This window comes from Bubalus bubalis, chromosome 3, assembly GCF_019923935.1.
Source record: "Bubalus bubalis isolate 160015118507 breed Murrah chromosome 3, NDDB_SH_1, whole genome shotgun sequence".
Classification (NCBI taxonomy): domain Eukaryota; kingdom Metazoa; phylum Chordata; class Mammalia; order Artiodactyla; family Bovidae; genus Bubalus; species Bubalus bubalis.
In genome coordinates, this window is record NC_059159.1 from 163,767,872 (window position 1) to 163,785,151 (window position 17,280).

The 17,280-nt window shown below is 40.6% G+C and overlaps 1 protein-coding gene across 5 annotated transcripts; it reads right to left on the reverse strand.

Annotated features, from left to right (window-relative positions):
• Nucleotides 1-590: 590 nt before the first annotated feature.
• LOC102405953 (INTS3 and NABP interacting protein) lies at nucleotides 591-16,678 on the reverse strand. 5 transcript variants are annotated; one of them, XM_025282239.3, is made up of 6 exons: nucleotides 16,472-16,610; nucleotides 14,866-14,939; nucleotides 7,600-7,668; nucleotides 5,496-5,598; nucleotides 2,659-2,749; nucleotides 591-1,329 (listed from the first exon to the last, which is right to left on the reverse strand). In XM_025282239.3, exons 4-6 carry the CDS (start codon nucleotides 5,531-5,533, stop codon nucleotides 1,234-1,236), a joined length of 225 nt encoding a protein of 74 aa, XP_025138024.1. In that variant the 5' UTR covers nucleotides 5,534-5,598; nucleotides 7,600-7,668; nucleotides 14,866-14,939; nucleotides 16,472-16,610; the 3' UTR covers nucleotides 591-1,233. The 5 variants fall into 5 exon arrangements, with proteins under 5 accessions (XP_025138024.1, XP_025138025.1, XP_025138022.1 ...); XM_025282240.3 differs by having other exon boundaries at nucleotides 7,596-7,668; XM_025282237.3 differs by lacking the exons at nucleotides 7,600-7,668; nucleotides 16,472-16,610 and adding an exon at nucleotides 16,617-16,678.
• Nucleotides 16,679-17,280: the final 602 nt, after the last annotated feature.

The window sequence follows — 17,280 nt, forward strand, 5'->3', positions numbered from 1 at the left end:
AAAACATAATTTCAATCCTATTAAAAGTAAAAAAAAAATACCGTTAGCTCAATGACCTCTAAGGTTCAGGGACGTACATATGTATGGATTTTTAGATATCGTGAACACTGAATTCTCTAGCCCATGGTTTTCAGACTTTATTTTGAATTAGAGACACTAATTGCGTAGGACTAAGGTAGTTGACTCATTGGAAAAGACTGATGCTGGGAGGGATCGGGGGCAGGAGGAGAAGGGGACAACAGAGAATGAGATGGCTGGATGGCATCACCGACTCGATGGACATAGGTCTGGGTGAACTCCGGGAGTTGGTGATGGACAGGGAGGCCCGGCGTGCTGCAATTCATGGGGTCACAAAGATTCGGACACGACTGAGCGACTGAACTGAAGGTCAGTTGTGGGGACTGCATATTTAAGTAAGCATCCTGTATTCTGTTCAAAGATGCATCATGTTGAGAAACTTGCTTAACCTAATTCTTTCCTCTTTAACTGAAAAGGGGCTCAACTTTGCTTCTAATTAGAGCAAAAATGGGCAATAAAACTGTTCAGGCACACCATTTATGTAGTAACACTAAATAAGAGCATGTACAAAATTTAAAGCTATATTTCTTGTTATTTTTAATAGCATTTAGTCACATAATTTACAGTGGCATAGGTTTATAAAAGGTATTTACGACTGGCTGGTAACTTACTCGCATCTTGGGTTTTCTTTTAAAGTTGAGACTAGGGAAACTAGTTAAAGGATATTTTAGGATATGATGACTATAAACACAAAAGGTACACTGATATCAATTCTATAAACAGCAAATGTGAATGTAGCTTAAGCCTATTGGTTCACATTTTTAAAAAGCACCCTCATTTGTTTATAAAGTACTTTAAATGGTTCTTGAAACTCTACTGTAGACATGATATATTCAGTCCAACTAGTTTGGAAGGTGGGTTATGTGCCCACATCCAATTTGGGGTCTGATTCAGAATTAAAAATCAAACTGCCTTACACACAGATTATAGTCCTGAGCAGCAGCATCAGTTCCCAGATAATACAGCTTCCAGAGCTTTCATCATCCTGGTCAGCCTTCTTTTTTTGCTTTCACTTACACATATCTTTCTTTTAAAGAAACAAAACATATAAAAAAAAGTCCACCGAAATTCTGGAAGTCACAGTCTGTATAGCACTGAATGGTAGTAGCTTTGGCATTTGATGTTACAAAGTCACTTCCGTTACAAATGCTTTCTTCATTCTGGGTCAAGGCGAGGTAAAACAGGAAGAATGAGATTCCCAAATGCAGAATCTTGAGTTATGAAGTATCCTGATGAATGTGCATGCGCATGCTAAGAGAGTTTTAAAGAAAAGAAAAAAAGGCAATTTAGTTATTAAGAGTCACAGTTCTTCAACCAAGGCATTAAAATTACTTACCCTTTCTGAGTGCTTAAGACCAAATTTGTTTTAAAAGCCAGTTCTGCTGCTGCTAATTTTGTTTAAATACACAGAAGATCTACAATAATAAAGAATTCACATTAACAAGTTGCACCAGGTACTAAGTTATCCTCCCTACTCTCTTCCTTGTGGTTTTCATCAGTCAATAATTGAGTCAAAGACGAGAATTACTTTGTTCCTGGAAGTGGGAAGGAAAACTAGCAACAAGGTCCCAGAGTGTTCTGCTCTTGGTCAATAAAGCAGGAGAGTGAGAAAGAAGGGCAGAAGTTGGAAGAAGGGGGAAGGCAGCTGATGACTGGCGATTAAGATGCCAACATTTTGTAGAGAATGCTGGAATGTAAATAACAAAACCACCAGTGATGTCCTTTGTCACTAAACAAAGGACTGTTTATAGGTGGTCTAAAGGGAGATGATCTTTAATGTAATGTCCCTTGCAATTCTGAGATTCTAAGGCTTAAAAGCATCAGTAACACTGTCTTGTCCGAGGTCTCTGAGAATCTTAAATTATCCAAGATCAATGAAATACTAAAACTGTTCATCACAGTCAATTTTTTTAAGATGATGGGTTATCAGATTTCCATATTAAGAGTTAAGTCTTGCTCAGTCGTGTCCAACTGTTTGCAACCCTACAGACTACAGCCCACCAGGCTCCTCTGTCCATGGGATTCTCCAGGCAAGAATGCTGGAGTGGGTTGCCATGCCCTCCTCCAGAGGATCTTCCCAACCCAGGGATTGAACCTGTGTCTCTTACGTCTCCTGCATTGGCAGGTGGGTTCTTTACCACTAGCACCACTCAAAACAGATATGCTGACCATTAAAAAAAGAATCCAAGCAACAATAATTAGTAAGACTATCAAAGAACATAACAGCCTGACCAATTTGAAAAATATAGTATGTACTATTAAACTAGCTAGCCAGTTCAGCTTCTTGAGTTCATTCAGGCCATCCAAATATCCTACACTCTTTTGTGCACAAGCAGTCTCTTCCCAGGTGTGGCAAAAACTCAATCATGACCACTTCAACAATATAAAAGATACTTTCATTACTCCTGTATTGCTCCTTCAAATCCTTTGGGCATGACTGAACATCAGCAAACCACTGCAATTATGTATGGAACATTTTTATTGATATTGCTCCAATGAAATACAAAATAAGAACTGTGCTGGTTTCCAAGCCCCGGGAAATCTCTGGTGAGACAAGAATGTCAGTCACACTTTTCTCACCTGCAAAGCTGCCTTCTGCTGGGCTGCAATATGCTGCTGCTCAGCGTGGTCCCGGAAGTCCTTGTTGAGGGCGGGTCTCGAGAGCGCAATGCTAAAATGAGAATCTTAGTTACTTGACTGTTTAGAGACTCCTTTACTTCTGAATCACATTTTTCATTAGATATTCTATATAGGGATTATTTAAAAAACAAAACATCTTCCTGAATAAGTCTTTTTCCCTTCTTCCACTGTTTACATTAATTTATACGGAAAAGCCCATACATATTATTTACTAGTGCTTCAGATTATCTCCTTTTTATCAATGATTTATGGCCTTCTGCTTTCAAACTGATTTGAGGTACTCTGGTCTATCATAAAGTTACAATTATGATGAAAACTAAAGAGCTATTTCAAGCAGATGGTAGAGCATACGAAGGCAGGGTTCAAACCTGACACATTTGAAGAAATTTATGGTTCAGTAGGACTGGAGGTCTGGAGAGGGGAGAAGTGGGTTGTCAAAAAATGAGTCTAGGAAGGAAGGCAGGTACCAGGACACGTACAGCCTTGTGAAAGAAATCAAGAAATTCAATTCCTAGGCCAGGAAATTAAACATAGATCAGATCAGATCAGTCACTTAGTCGTGTCCGACTCTTTGTGACCCCATGAATCGCAGCAGGCCAGGCCTCCCTGTCCATCACCAACTCCTGGAGTTCACTCAGACTCACGTCCATCGAGTCAGTGATGCCATCCAGCCATCTCATCCTCTGTCGTCCCCTTCTCCTCTTGCCCCCAATCCCTCCCAGCATCAGAGTCTTTTCCAATGAAAAGACTTTTTCAACTCTTTGCATGAGGTGGCCAAAGTACTGGAGTTTCAGCTTTAGCATCATTCCTTCCAAAGAAATCCCAGGGCTGATCTCCTTTAGAACGGACTTGTTGGATCTCCTTGCAGTCCAAGGGACTCTCAAGAGTCTTCTCCAACACCACGGTTCAAAAGCATCAATTCTTGGGCGCTCAGCCTTCTTCACAGTCCAACTCTCACATCCATACATGACCACAGGAAAAACCATAGCCTTGACTAGACGAATCTTTGTTGGCAAAGTAATGTCGCTGCTTTTGAATATGCTGTCTAGGTTGGTCATAACTTTCCTTCCAAGGAGTAAACGTCTTTTAATTTCATGGCTGCAGTCACCATCTGCAGTGATTTTGGGGCCCAGAAAAATAAAGTCTGACACTGTTTCCCCATCTATTTCCCATGAAGTGATGGGACCGGATGCCATAAGAGAATGATAAATGCTCGGAGACGGAAGTGAGAGGGAATAATAAACAATTAAAGCTCACGTTTCTGACTTTGATTACTAGTAGATCTGTACCACTCATGGCAACAAGCAAGCCAAGAATACTAGGTAGGCAGAGAGGGGAGATGAGTTCAGTATGAAACACACCAAGTGAAATGCCTGTAGGACATCGAAGTACAGATGTCCAGGAGGCAGTCTGGTGCTTGAGAGAGGAATGGGCTAGAGATATAAGCGTGTAAAAGTTATCAGCACATAAATAACAGGCTGTGAAAGTGGATGCAACTGTCCAGTGAAAAGACGCAGACTGGACAACTGGGTCTAGAACAGAACTCGGAGGAATACCAACATTCAAGAGACAGGCAGTGGAGAAATGGCTAAAATAGACACCAAGACAGTATAACAGTGAATGAATGGAAGCCAAGAAGAGTACTTTAAGGAGGAGGAAGCTGTATACAATGGAATAAAAAAATGAAAAGCTTGTCATTTGTGACGGCAAATACCATATGAGCTCACTTAGATGTGGCATCTAAAAAACAGAACGAAAACAGACTTCTATACACCTGAATCTAACCCAATACTGTATATCAAGTATATGCCAATAAAAATTAAAAAATTAACCAGTAATAATAAAAAAAAGAAAACAGACTCACAGATAAACAGGTGGTTAACAGAGGGGAGGGGTGTGAGGTGAGAGAAACAGGTAAAGGGGATTAAGAGGCACCAGCCCGTTAGAAATAAAGAGGTCACAGGAATATAATATGCAGCATAAGAAATGTGATCAACAATGTTGTAATACCCTTGTGTAGGGACAGATGGTTACTGTAGTGATCAGATCACAATGTATGCAGATGTCAAATCGTTATGCAGTAAACCTGCGGCTAACACAATACTGTACAGTAACTACATTTCCATTTTTTGAAAAGGGAGAAATCAGTGGTTTCAAATAATGCTAAGCAGTCTAACAAGAAAAGGACTTTGGTTCATCAGATTTAGCCACAAGGACGCTGCAAGTGACCTGGGCTCCAACCCATTCTTTGGGGCTAGGGTGGGGAGGCCTGGAAGTCAGACTATAGTGGGCTAAGGAGTCAGTAAGTGAGAGAGCAGAGATGAGCAGGTACAGACAACTCCTTTAAGAGATCTGCCTGAAAGAGAGAAGGGGAAGTTAAGGTGGTGGCTGAATAGAATAATGGGTGTCAGGGAAGAGATTTAAGATGGCAGAAATGAAATAAAGATCATTAAGCTACCTCAATTTTACCTACTTGGCATAATGCTTAAAAAGTGAGACATTAACAATAATTTCATGAATAACAACAACCAAAAAACACAAATCTCTTTTCTTTTTTGCAAGTAGCCTGTAGAGAAAATTAAATATTCTGATTAGAATGAAAATAATCAAAATCTAATCAATTTTTAAAAATCTAATTTCTTCAAATCCAACTAGGAAATAAAACGTCACATGTTAAATTCCAATGTTAAAGAAACAAATCACTGCCAACCAATTTTAATTCTGTCCAAGATACTTTTTATATCACTAAATACAAAAACCAGATTATTCTTCTATACCTAGCTCCAGGATGATTTGTTGAAGATTGGTTCTGCATTAGTAACTTTCTTTTTTCTTTGTCCAGTTCTGCCAAGATTGCAACTCTATTTTTGTTTTGAAAACCTAAAATAAGAGAGGGGGCGGGGAATGAGAAAGAAAGAAAACAGATTAGAGCTATTTTATAAGCCTAGGCTACCTAGAAATCCAGAAAGCAAAACTTTATTCTCTAACATGATAATAAACTACTAGTAAGCAGTTTTCCTTCTCTACTGCCTATCCTCAACCAACTGTAACAGCATTATCCGCAGATAAAAGCAGAGTACAATACTGACTGAGGACTTTTAAGAGTGAGTTCTACAGAATTTTAATCACCAAAGATGGGTAACAGCACCTGTTTCTTAAAATCTCTGTGGCCCCAAATCCTGCAGGGACCAATCTCTACCTTGCTCAGTCAATCTCTGAAGTGGAGATTTTCTTAGTTCTCAGTTTTAGGAGTCTTTATGAATGCCTCTTTCATGGAAGTGGAAAGCATGAAAAGTACTAGATATACTCAGGTCAAAACAGTATTTCTTATTCTCAACACTTTCATTCAGAAATGACACACACAGTCTTTCAAGGAACAAGTCAAAGAATTGCAACTGACTAGCAAACAGCTCTGAGAGAGAGATGGAACCTAACTGAAAGGGAAAGGCTATGGTCAGGTCTATCAGGCTCTTATTTTCTGATCTTGTCTGATGTCCCAAAATTGTACTTTCTTCTTGACCTTTCAAAAATAATTTGTGTCAGTTTTTGCACAAAACATTTACTATATTATAGACATATATAGTCAATAGAACTTAAGTAACAGTAATACCTTATTTCAAACTTGAAACTTAAGGCAAAATACTAGGTAGTCGATTTGTTACATGAAGTGCATTATGCTTAGTCACTCAGTTATGTCTGGCTCTTTACTGCAGCCCTCCAGGCTCTTCTGTCCATGGGATTTTTCAGGCAGGATTACTGGAGCAGGTTGCCATTTCCTCCTCCAGGGGATGTTCCTGATCCAGGGATTGAACCTGAGTCTCCTACACTGGCAGGCAGATTCTTTACCACTGAGCCACCCAGGAAGGTGAGTTATGTGAAGTAGTTAAGTATAATTTTCTAGAGCAAGATTCTCCCACCGTCAAGGTTTGCACAAACTTAACTCAAAGGCATAGATACATAAAACTGAATTCCTATTACAGTCACTACATGCACTGTTTTAACACAAACCATCCTTGCCATAATTCAGTATTTTATGTTGTTTTACATGTATCTTAAAGTTAAAGGTAACTTTTACATTCTTAGAAGCATGAGGGTAGTAAAACATATTATCTCATGTACAGTAGGAAATACTTACTATTTCTTTATAACTAAACTTTTTCCTAATAAAATTATTTTATAATGCAGCACACTCTAAAAGTTCCACTTTTAGAACTATAACTCTGTCTCCATTCACAATCATATGTACCCTCATTTCCACATTCACTTATAGAAACATTTTAATACCACACATTTCTGTGTCACTAAAAATATTCTGGAGTAACCAGCATTACATCAAATTGCACTTAAAACCTAACAGCTAATAATTCACATTGTGTGAATAGTTCTATGACACTTAAACAAGGACTAATAGGAAATCTTTTTATTGAAAAAAATCTAAAACTAAAGAATGAAAATTACTGTTTGATAAGTGCGGGTATGGATAATATACTTTCCAATTACAGTTATTATACTGCTTTCATAACAATGATTATGTTTAAAGATATTTTAAAAATTCAAATCCTTTCAAGTAGTTATCTTACCAGCTATATACTCTTCACAACTCTACAGTGAATGGAACTGTATCATCCTAAGGGAGCTGTTTAGGGGGAGGTTCCCTGGCGGCCTACTGGTCAGCACGGCCGCTCTCAGTACCGTGGCCTAGGTTCAATCCCTGACTGGGTAACCGAGACCCTACAAGCTTAGTGAGTCCCGTCCTCAAAAAAACAAAACAGCTGTTTAGTATTGGAGGAGTCCATTCCTCCAATTAGTTTATTGGTTTACTAATAAACTATTAGTTTAACATGTTTTAAGTGATTTATTGAGTATAAATGACATACATACGGCGCTAAGGCAGATGCTAAGAACGCAACGATGTGCCTCAACTTGACTTCGTTCTAGCTCTCACGGTTCCTAAAACATTCCAGTGAAGATAGAGATTATCAAATAATTACACAGATGAATGTATAATTAGAGTCTAAGATGAGCAGTCTGAAATAAAGAAATAAAATTCTATCAGCATTTATAACAATCACTGTGGGACTCAATGTTGAATCAACCTGACTCAGACTGGAAGGAGGGGGAGCAGTGTCAAAGCAGTCTCCCCCAGGAAGGAATGCTTGAGCTGAAATGTTAGATTAATTAGTTTAACTAGGGGTGGAGGGACAAAATAACCCTTCCCCTGGTAGAAAGATCATGGAAGCTACAAGGTTGAGAATAGACTAGATAAGAGAAAAAAAGCCAGTAGAACAAGCTAGAGATGAGAGGTTGTTTATGGCCAGAGAAATGAACAGACATGACAAACCCAAGAGCTTTTTAGGCAGTTAAATCAACGGGACAATGAGAGAATCAATAGGAAATAAGGAATAATCATGTCCAACTCTTTGCAACTCCATACTGTAGCCCGCCAGGCTCCTCTGTCCATGGAATTTTCCAGGCAAGAATACTGGAGCAGGCTGCCACATTTTTGGAGGGTAGGAAGGCAGAATATTATTCTGCCTTCTTAATGATACATAAAATGTATTCAGTGTTCAAGCTTATACTAATTCAGGAGAGATTGCCTGAGTCTAAGTCTGAGTTAATTAGTAGCAGTATCTGGTCTTCTAGATAGCTAGTTAATGGCAAACACTTCCTGTAACTTGCAAGATTAAAAAATTCAACTCTTAAAAAAAATTATTCAACTCTTAGCCACCTTTCAGAATTTACTGAAAACACAGATCAGGGAAAAGAATAAGCCCTGATGTCTGATCAGGTGATCTCCCTGTGTTCAAGTTCTTTCTCTCTTAGACCCCAAGGACTTATCCCTTTAAGCTGCTGCCTCTTTTTCTATCCATTGAGGTTCCTTGTCTTCATCAGTGGCTAAATAAGATGATGAAATCTCTTCTGCTTGAATCACCCTTTCCTCTCACTCATTTTTCATTTCCTCTTACAGATAAACTCATTTCTCTGAGTTTATTTATAGTAAATAGTTTTAGTATTTTTAAATTTTATAGTTAAGATTTTATATTTTATTTTAGAGTTTATAGTAAGGATTTTCTGCTTAATAGCTGCATAAGAGATACAAAAATAAAGATGAGGTCTTTTGCCCCTAGTTTAGAGCTCCCAATTTTTTCTTGGATGCTATAATTAGAATGTTCTAACCCACAGCAAAAGTGCAGTGTGGGAAACAATCAACAGGGAACTTGGGCACAGACTCAATTTGGGTTCTCATCTCAGTACTACCAGTTACTATTTAATATTGGGAAAATTACCTCACTATGCAGGACCAATGGGCACAACAATGACAACTTTGAAGGATGGTTATATGAAATACAGTAAATATAAATAAAGTACCTAGCACACTGCCTGCCACGTGGTTCAGTTCAGTTCAGTTACTCAGTCGTGTCCGACTCTTTGTGACCCCACGAATTGCAGCACACCAGGCCTCCCTGTCCATCGCCAACTCCCAGAGTCCACCCAAACCCATGTCCATTGAGTCGGTGATGCCATCCAACCATCTTATCCTCTGTCGTCCCCTTCTCCTCCTGCCCTCAATCTTTCCCAGCATCAGGGTCTTTCCAAGGAGTCAGTTCTTTGCATCAGGTGGCCAAAGTATTGGAGTTGCAGCTTCAACATCAGTCCTTCCAATGCTTACTAAATACTAGCTATTACTTTTATTATCACTTACTGTTCTCTATCATTTAGTTTGTTAACCTCACTAGATTCTTTAAAAAAAAAAAATATATATATATATATATATATTTATTTGGTTGCGCTGAGTCTTAGTTGAGGCATGTGGGATCTAGTTCCCTGACCAGGGATAGAACCTGGGCCCCCTGCATTGGGAGCCCAGAGTTTTAGCCACTGGACTACCAGGGAAGTCCCCTCACTAGATTCTTGTCAGCCCCATTCTGACAATTCTCTTTCAGTAAACAGGTTTCCATTACAAAGGGTACAACTGATTAGCACAGCTTTCAAGGTTACACTCACATGACTGGCCTCCCAGGTCAGTCTGAATGGACCTGGGGATCACAAGCTCTCTTTTACTATACAAACAATCTCATTCTAGTTTATGTAACATTCTGCCTCAATTCAGTTTCATTCCTATTTGAACCTGGGCCTATAGATCAATTCCAGCACCAGAAAACTACTGTAGTGCCTTTGCCTTGGCAATGAAAAATGAGACCAAGACACCTCCCAGGAGCTATGCTACTCCAATCCTACACAGCATCCTGAAATCACAGCTAAGAACATCCAAAGTGGGCCCAAATCAATATTCCCATCACTGGATTACAGGAATTACAGTCATTACTCTAAGCATTATGAGATAACTATAAAAGAACTAAAAGAACTAGGATGTTACTTAGTTTTTCACCAGGTTTCTCTGTGTAGCTACAATCAGGTTAGGCCAATCTCCCAACTGCCAACACATGATCACAGGACTCTGATATTTGGCAGTCATGAAAGCCTCTTTCCATAGGAATGGTACTTAGCCAAATTCCAGTTTGGCAATCTGCCTCTACATATTAAATACTCAAAATGTTAGTTATCAAATAATTATTATGAACCCATCAAATGTTCCACACTATGATGAATGCTAAGGGGAACTGAGAGACTTCAGTAACTGTCTGAAGAGCTTGTGAAATTTAGCAGTTCAGATTGCTACTGTAGTATGATAGACTGCTAGATCTCAATAAAAGATGGCCTGTCCCCTACAGTAGAGACATTAATACATTACACCACACAGGTGAAGATTTTTGTAAAAGTCATTGTTCTTTCAGTTATTATCGTCAGGTAATTATGGAACTTTGTCTTCAATCTTCATAATAAGTAGTTCCAATACACATAAACAGTACAGAAGTAATTTAACATAAAGAGTAAAATGCAGTAGCTCCAAATAGTTTCTTTTCCCTGACAGTCTCGGAGTCTATACAACATGATACGGACTCCCTCTGCTGGTGTCTAATAGCAGCAGCTCATGACACCAAAAAAATCACTGACAAAAGAGCAACAGAAGTCAAAGGACTAACGTAAATTTGCTTCTATTTAGGGGATGTTTCATAGTGGATTTGACTACGGATCAATCAAAGGCAACAATAAAAATGATTGTGTTTTATTCCAACTGCTTAAAAAAATTATAAATCTTGAATATCTGTGCTATTACGACAGAAGGGTAAAAACATTTATTTTGTTTTCATTTGGACTTCATGATGTGACTTTTAGAAGCATATTTTCTCTCCAAAATGGATTTCTCTTAGTTTCATTTTGGTTCAAATTAAAATTTTAATCTGAATCCCTATAACCTGTTGAAAAGAAGAGGTCAAAGACCACAGGGGAATGCTGACCTGTAATTAGTCCATAGAACACACAAATCACTCTTGGGTATTTGAGAGAACAGAACTGCATTAGCTGGTTACACCCAGTGAAGCGGTCACCACAGTTAGGTTTTTACAATACCGCACTTCTATAAAGGGCTTCCCAGGTGCTTGGTGGTAAAGAACCTGCCTGCCAAGGCAGAAGACTCAGGTTCAATCCTGGGAAACATTCCCTGGAGAAGGAAATGGGAACTCACTCCAGTATTCTTGCCTGGAAAATCCCATGGACAGAGGAGCCTGGCAGGCTGCAGTCCATGGGGTCACAAAGTGTTGGATGCAACTTAGCAACTAAAATTTTCACACCCAGGATGGATTTTCTAATTCCAAGTACCCTTTGAGGAACTGCCCCATTTTGACTGCTTTGTGTAAAAATAAAAACTGTTGTTTAACACACACACAAAAAAAAGTGAGCAAGATTTCAGCTGCTGCAGCCCAACATAAAGGAGACAAGAATTTGTTTGGAGTATGAGTTGAGCCAAGCCATCTGCTAGAACAAAAATCACATTTCGGAGTAATATAACAGAATCCAGGGTCTCTATAACGTATTAGTCATAGTACCCAGGATTTCATAACAAGTCACTAAGTGTAGTAAGAAACTGGTGGCTCAGCTGGTAAAGAATCCACCTGCAATGTGGGAGACCTGGGTTCCATCCCTGGGTTGGGAAGATCCCCTGGAGATGGGAAAGACTACCCATTCCAGTATTCTGGCCTAGAGAATTCCATGGACTGTACAGTCTATGGGGTCACAAAGTCGGACATGACTGAGCGACTTTCACTTTTACAGTAAGAAAAAGAAAAATGTGACCCATGCTCCAAAAAAAAAAAAAAAAAATGCGGTCAACAGAAACCAATTCCAAAATGATCTAGGTGATGTAATTAGCATTGACACAGAACCTGTATCTAGACTCTTAAAAAAAAAACTGATAATAAAAACAATTTTTTAAAAAAATGAGCAAAAGAAGTCTGAATAAACACTTCACAAAGATTTGCAATGGCCAATAAGCACATTAAAAAGTGCTCAACATTTGTCATCAGGGAAATGCAAGCTAATAGTACAATGAGATGTCACTTTACACCCTCTAAAATGGCTAAAATTGAAAAGACCAACAGTGCTCTATAGGGAGCAACCAGAAATATCACACTTTACCAGAAGGAATGTAAAGTACACTCAACTGCTCCACTCCTAGCTATTTATCCAAATATCTGCAAAAAGACTTACGGATATTCAAAGCAGCTTTATTCACAATGACCCAAACTGAAAGAACCCCAAAGTCTCCAAAAAGGAAAACAAATAAGGAAACTGTGGTAAATTCATGCAATGGAATACTGCTGCTGCTGCTGCTAAGTTGCTTCAGTCGTGTCTGACTCTGTGCGACCCCAGAGACGGCTCCCCCGTCCCTGGGATTCTCCAGGCAAGAACACTGGAGTGGGTTGCCATTTCCTTCTCCGATGCATGAAAGTGAAAAGTGAAAGTGAAGTCGCTCAGTTGTGTCCGACTCTTAGCGACCCCATGGACTGCAGCCTACCAGGCTCCTCCATCCATGAGATTTTCCAGGCAAGAATACTGGAGTGGGGTGCCATTGCCTTCTCCCCAGTGGAATACTAGTCTGCAGTAAAAAAGAATAAACAGTTGATACAAGGCACAACACGGATGATTCTCACAGACAGTACAGTGAGTGTGAGCTGGACACAAACATGTTTACATGACTTTAAAATGAAACACGACTAAGCTTAGTTTAAAAATAAGATCTGTCAAATGGACGCTTAATTTTGATACGGAGAGGAAAACAGTAGTTTCAATTTTTCAAGTAGGTTTGTAAGTTTGTAAGTTTCACAAGGTGGAACTGAATACTTGCTGGAGATTAAACTTTGCTTTTGAAAACTTATTTTTAAACAAAACAAAAACTCCTTACTTGGGATGTTTCTAACTTGATTTGCTTAAGGGAGCTCTTAACACACATGAAATGTGTATGGAAAAGTTTTTCAAGCAAATGAAAATAAAGGCATGGATATGGCCCAATGACAATATTAACTTCTTTAAAAGTGGTTCTTATCTCAAGTTAAAAAGTAAGAGAACTAACGTCAGAGGAGGACCTAAGGTTTACAACGTGAGCAATAGTAACACAGATTAAAATATAGGATTTAGATGTTCCAGATGTTCAAGCTGGATTTAGGAAAGGCGGAGAAACCAGAGATCAAATTGCCAACATCTGCTGTATCATCAAAAAGCAAGAGAGTTCCATAAAAATATCTACTGCTTCACTGACTATGCCAAAGCCTGTGTGGACCACAAAAAACTCTGGAAAATTCTTATGGAGATGGGAATACCAGACCACCTAACCAGAGAAATCTATACACAGGTCAAGAAGCAACAGTTAGAACTGGACATGGACCAACAGACTGGTTCCAAATCAGAAAAGGAGTACATCAAGGCTGTATGTTGTTACCCTGCTTATTTAACTTATATGCAGAGTACATCATGAGAAACGCTGGACTGGAAGAAGCACAAGCTGGAATCAAGATTGCTGGGAGAAATATCAATAACCTCAGATATGCAGATGACACCACGCTTATGGCAGAAAGAGAAGAAAAAAAGAGCCTCTTGATGAAAGTGAAACAGGAGAGTGAAAATTTGCTTTAAAACTCAACATTCAGAAAACTAAGATCGTGGCATCTGGTCCCATCACTTCATGGGAAATAGATGGGGAGACAGTGGAAACCATGATAGACTTCATTTTGGGGGGCTCCAAAATCATTACAGATGCTGACTGCAGCCATGAACTGAAAATACATTTGTTCCTTGGAAGAAAAGTTATGACCAACCTAGACAGGATATTAAAAAGCAGAGACATTACTTTGCCAACAAAGGTCCATCTAGTCAAAGCTATGGTTTTCCCAGTAGTCATGTATGGATGTGAGAGTTGGACTATAAAGAAAGCTGAGCACCAAAGAATTGACGCTTTTAAACTGTGGTGTTGCAGAAGGCTCTTGAGAGTCCCTTGGACAGCAAGGAGATCCAACCAGTCCATCCTAAAGGAAATCAGTCCTGAATAGTCATTGGAAGGACAGATGCTGAAGCTCCAATACTTTGGCCACCTGATGTGAAGAACCGACTCATTTGTAAAGACCCTGATGCTGGGAAAGAGCGAAGGCGGGAGGAGAAGGGGACAACAGAAGATGAGATGGTTGGATGGCATCACCGACTCAATGGACCTGAGTTTGAGTAAATTCCGAGAGTTGGTGATGGACAGGGAGGCCTTGCATGTTGCAGTCTATGGGGTCACAAGGAGTTGGACGTGACTGAGTGACTGAACTGAAAATATAGGATTAATAGATATTAAGGATGTTACATATAGATGAAGAGCTGACTCATTTGAAAAGACCCTGATGCTGGGAAAGATTGAGGGCAGGAGGAGAAGGGGACGACAGAGTATGAGATGGTTGGATGGCATCACCAACTCAATGGACAGAGGTTTGGATGGACTCTGGGAGTTGGTGATGGACAGGGAGGCCTGGCAGGCTTTGGTTCATGGGGTGGAAAAGAGTTGGACATGACTGAGCGACTGAACTGACTGACATATAGACAAAATGATGGAATTGCTTCAAATACGTGATTTTACTTTGCTAGTCTTTTTTTTTTGCTATTCATTTTTAATTCTGCCTACAATAACTGCCCTATGCTAAATTTTCTATCAAAATACTTTACTATAGAAGGGAAAAGTTCCTAGTAATAAAAGAAATTCCAGGATGCACTTACCTTGTCCTGAAGGGTTTGCTGCCATCTTCCTATTTTGTTTCAACTATGTTCAGGGGTCAGCACTTTACAAACACCTGTAAAAAATAATGTGTACACACTTATCTTCATCTCTTCAGAAACATATGTCTGAAAGGCACACAACTTAAAGCAAGAACCTCAAGTTATTTAGAGGGCTCAGTTGCTTCAGTCATGTTTGACTCTGCGACCTCAAAGCCTGCAAGGTCCTCTGTCCATGGGATTTTCCAGACAAGAATACTGGAGTGGGTTGCCATTTCCTACTCCAGGAGATCTTCCTGACCCAGGGATGGAACCAGCGTCTTTTATGTCTTCCACATTGTCAGATGGGTTCTTTACCTCTAGCACCACCTGGGAAGCCCACTTAGAGAGTGAAAGTCAGATGTTTATTCTTGCAGATGTCGATACCAACAGTTAGCATTACTATCTTTAATTACATCATTAGGTTATGTTTACCAAATACTACCAAATGTATCAACTAATTGATAGTATCAATGTGATTACAGGGCTAGGAAGCAAAAACCACTCAACTATAGTGCCTCTGGATTCATTTAAGATACCTAGCTAACAACTCGGAGAAGGCAATGGCACCCCACTCCAGTACTCTTGCCTGGAAAATCTCATGGGCTGTAGTCCATGGGGTCGCTAAGAGTCAGACACGACTGAGAGACTTCCCTTTCATTTTTCACTTTCACGCATTGGAGAAGGAAATGGCAACCCACTCCAGTGTTCTTGCCTGGAGAATCCCAGGGACAGGGGAGCCTGGTGGGCTTCCGTCTCTGGGGTCGCACAGAGTCGGACACGACTGAAGCGACTTAGCAGCGGCAGCAGCAGCTAACAACTACTGTGTATACTACTTAAGGCTAAAAAGGGAACAAGCCGAATATTTCTCCAGTGTATATTCTGCACTCTACACTATATGACTGAAATTAGTTATCTTATTTATCACCACTTTATAAATGGGGAGATTGTGCCCACGGTCACGACGCTAGTGCGAATACTGTTAGTTTTAAACTTCGTGCTTTTGAACTAGGCCTTGGATAGATCCCAAATAAGCACACTCTATTCTTGCTCTCATGAAATGTATAATCCAGTGGGAAAACACTATCTCATTCAAGCAACCATACTAAAAGTTTAACACGCGCTTTTTACAAGGCGTAAACAACGCTCTGTGAGCAGAGACGAACTGATTCTACTGGCGACGAGGTATGCCTTCTAATCTGCGCACGAAAGGACAAGAGCTAGTAAACACATGTCGGTTTTGAACAAAATAATGTTAGGTGTCTCCTGCGGCTTAAGTACAGAGGAGGCGAAACCGGGTTAGGAAGGGAGGAACAAGAGGGCCATCTTGTGATGGGGGACGTCAAGCAGGGACGTGACAAGGTTGTACCAGCGTCTCAGAAGGGTCCCAGGGGCGTGCGTGGAGGGCTGGCGCGGCGGCTGCGGCCGAGACCCAGGACAACACGGGGAGTGAATGCTGGGAGGCAAAGCTGACGGGGAAGCCACTACCCTACAGCAAGGGATGGCGGCAGCAGGTCAGCGCCGGGGCCACACACTTCCATAACCGGTGCCGCCAGGCGATCCTACTTACCGCGAGGCGGAAGAGCCAGGACCGCCTAGCCGTCAGGTCGCGTTCTCCAAGGGGGCGCGACCACTTAAAGACCCGCAACTCGAGCTCAACTTGCAACTCTACAACCCTCCCGCGCCCGCAGCTCTTCCGCCTCCCGGAGACTTACCCACGAGGGAGCGGAAGTCCCGCCTCCCGCCTGGACCCAGCTGCCGCTCCTCACGGTGATTCGTACTTTAACTGCCAACCTCATGCATACGCCACTTCCTTTCCAAAGAGTGGCAGCCGGAGTGGCTCAGGGAGCTTGCAGGCCGCGGGCGGGCCCGAAAAGGGCGGGGCGCGCAGTGACGTAGGGGCGGGGCAGAGACAGAATGGGTCCCTAGCACCCATCTAGCTATTCCATCCAGACCGCTGGGGGGAGAAAAGCCACCAGCCCAGCAAGTGTGAATCCCCTTACGTTGGGACTGAGGCGGAGCTGCGGTTGGCAGTCGGAGAGCGAGCTTTAACAACCATCTTGGGGTTGCGCATCTTAATGTACACAAATCCCGGGGATACTTTTCTACTTTAATTAAACATAAGCACTAAACTTGTAGAAATTTTTTACTGCTGTGCAGTTGCAATAATGTGTATTTAAGGAGTGGATATGCCACATCTCAGATCAAGAAGTCACTCCTTGTAGGATAGCCTGATGCCAGCACAGTAGAGCTGCATGTCTATCAATACATTGTATAGTCAGATCTGAAACCACAGTTTGAAAAAGGAAAATGTTAAAAGTTTTCAAAATGTAAACTCTTAAAAAAGAAAAGAAAAAAAAGATCTGTGTTTTACTGGAT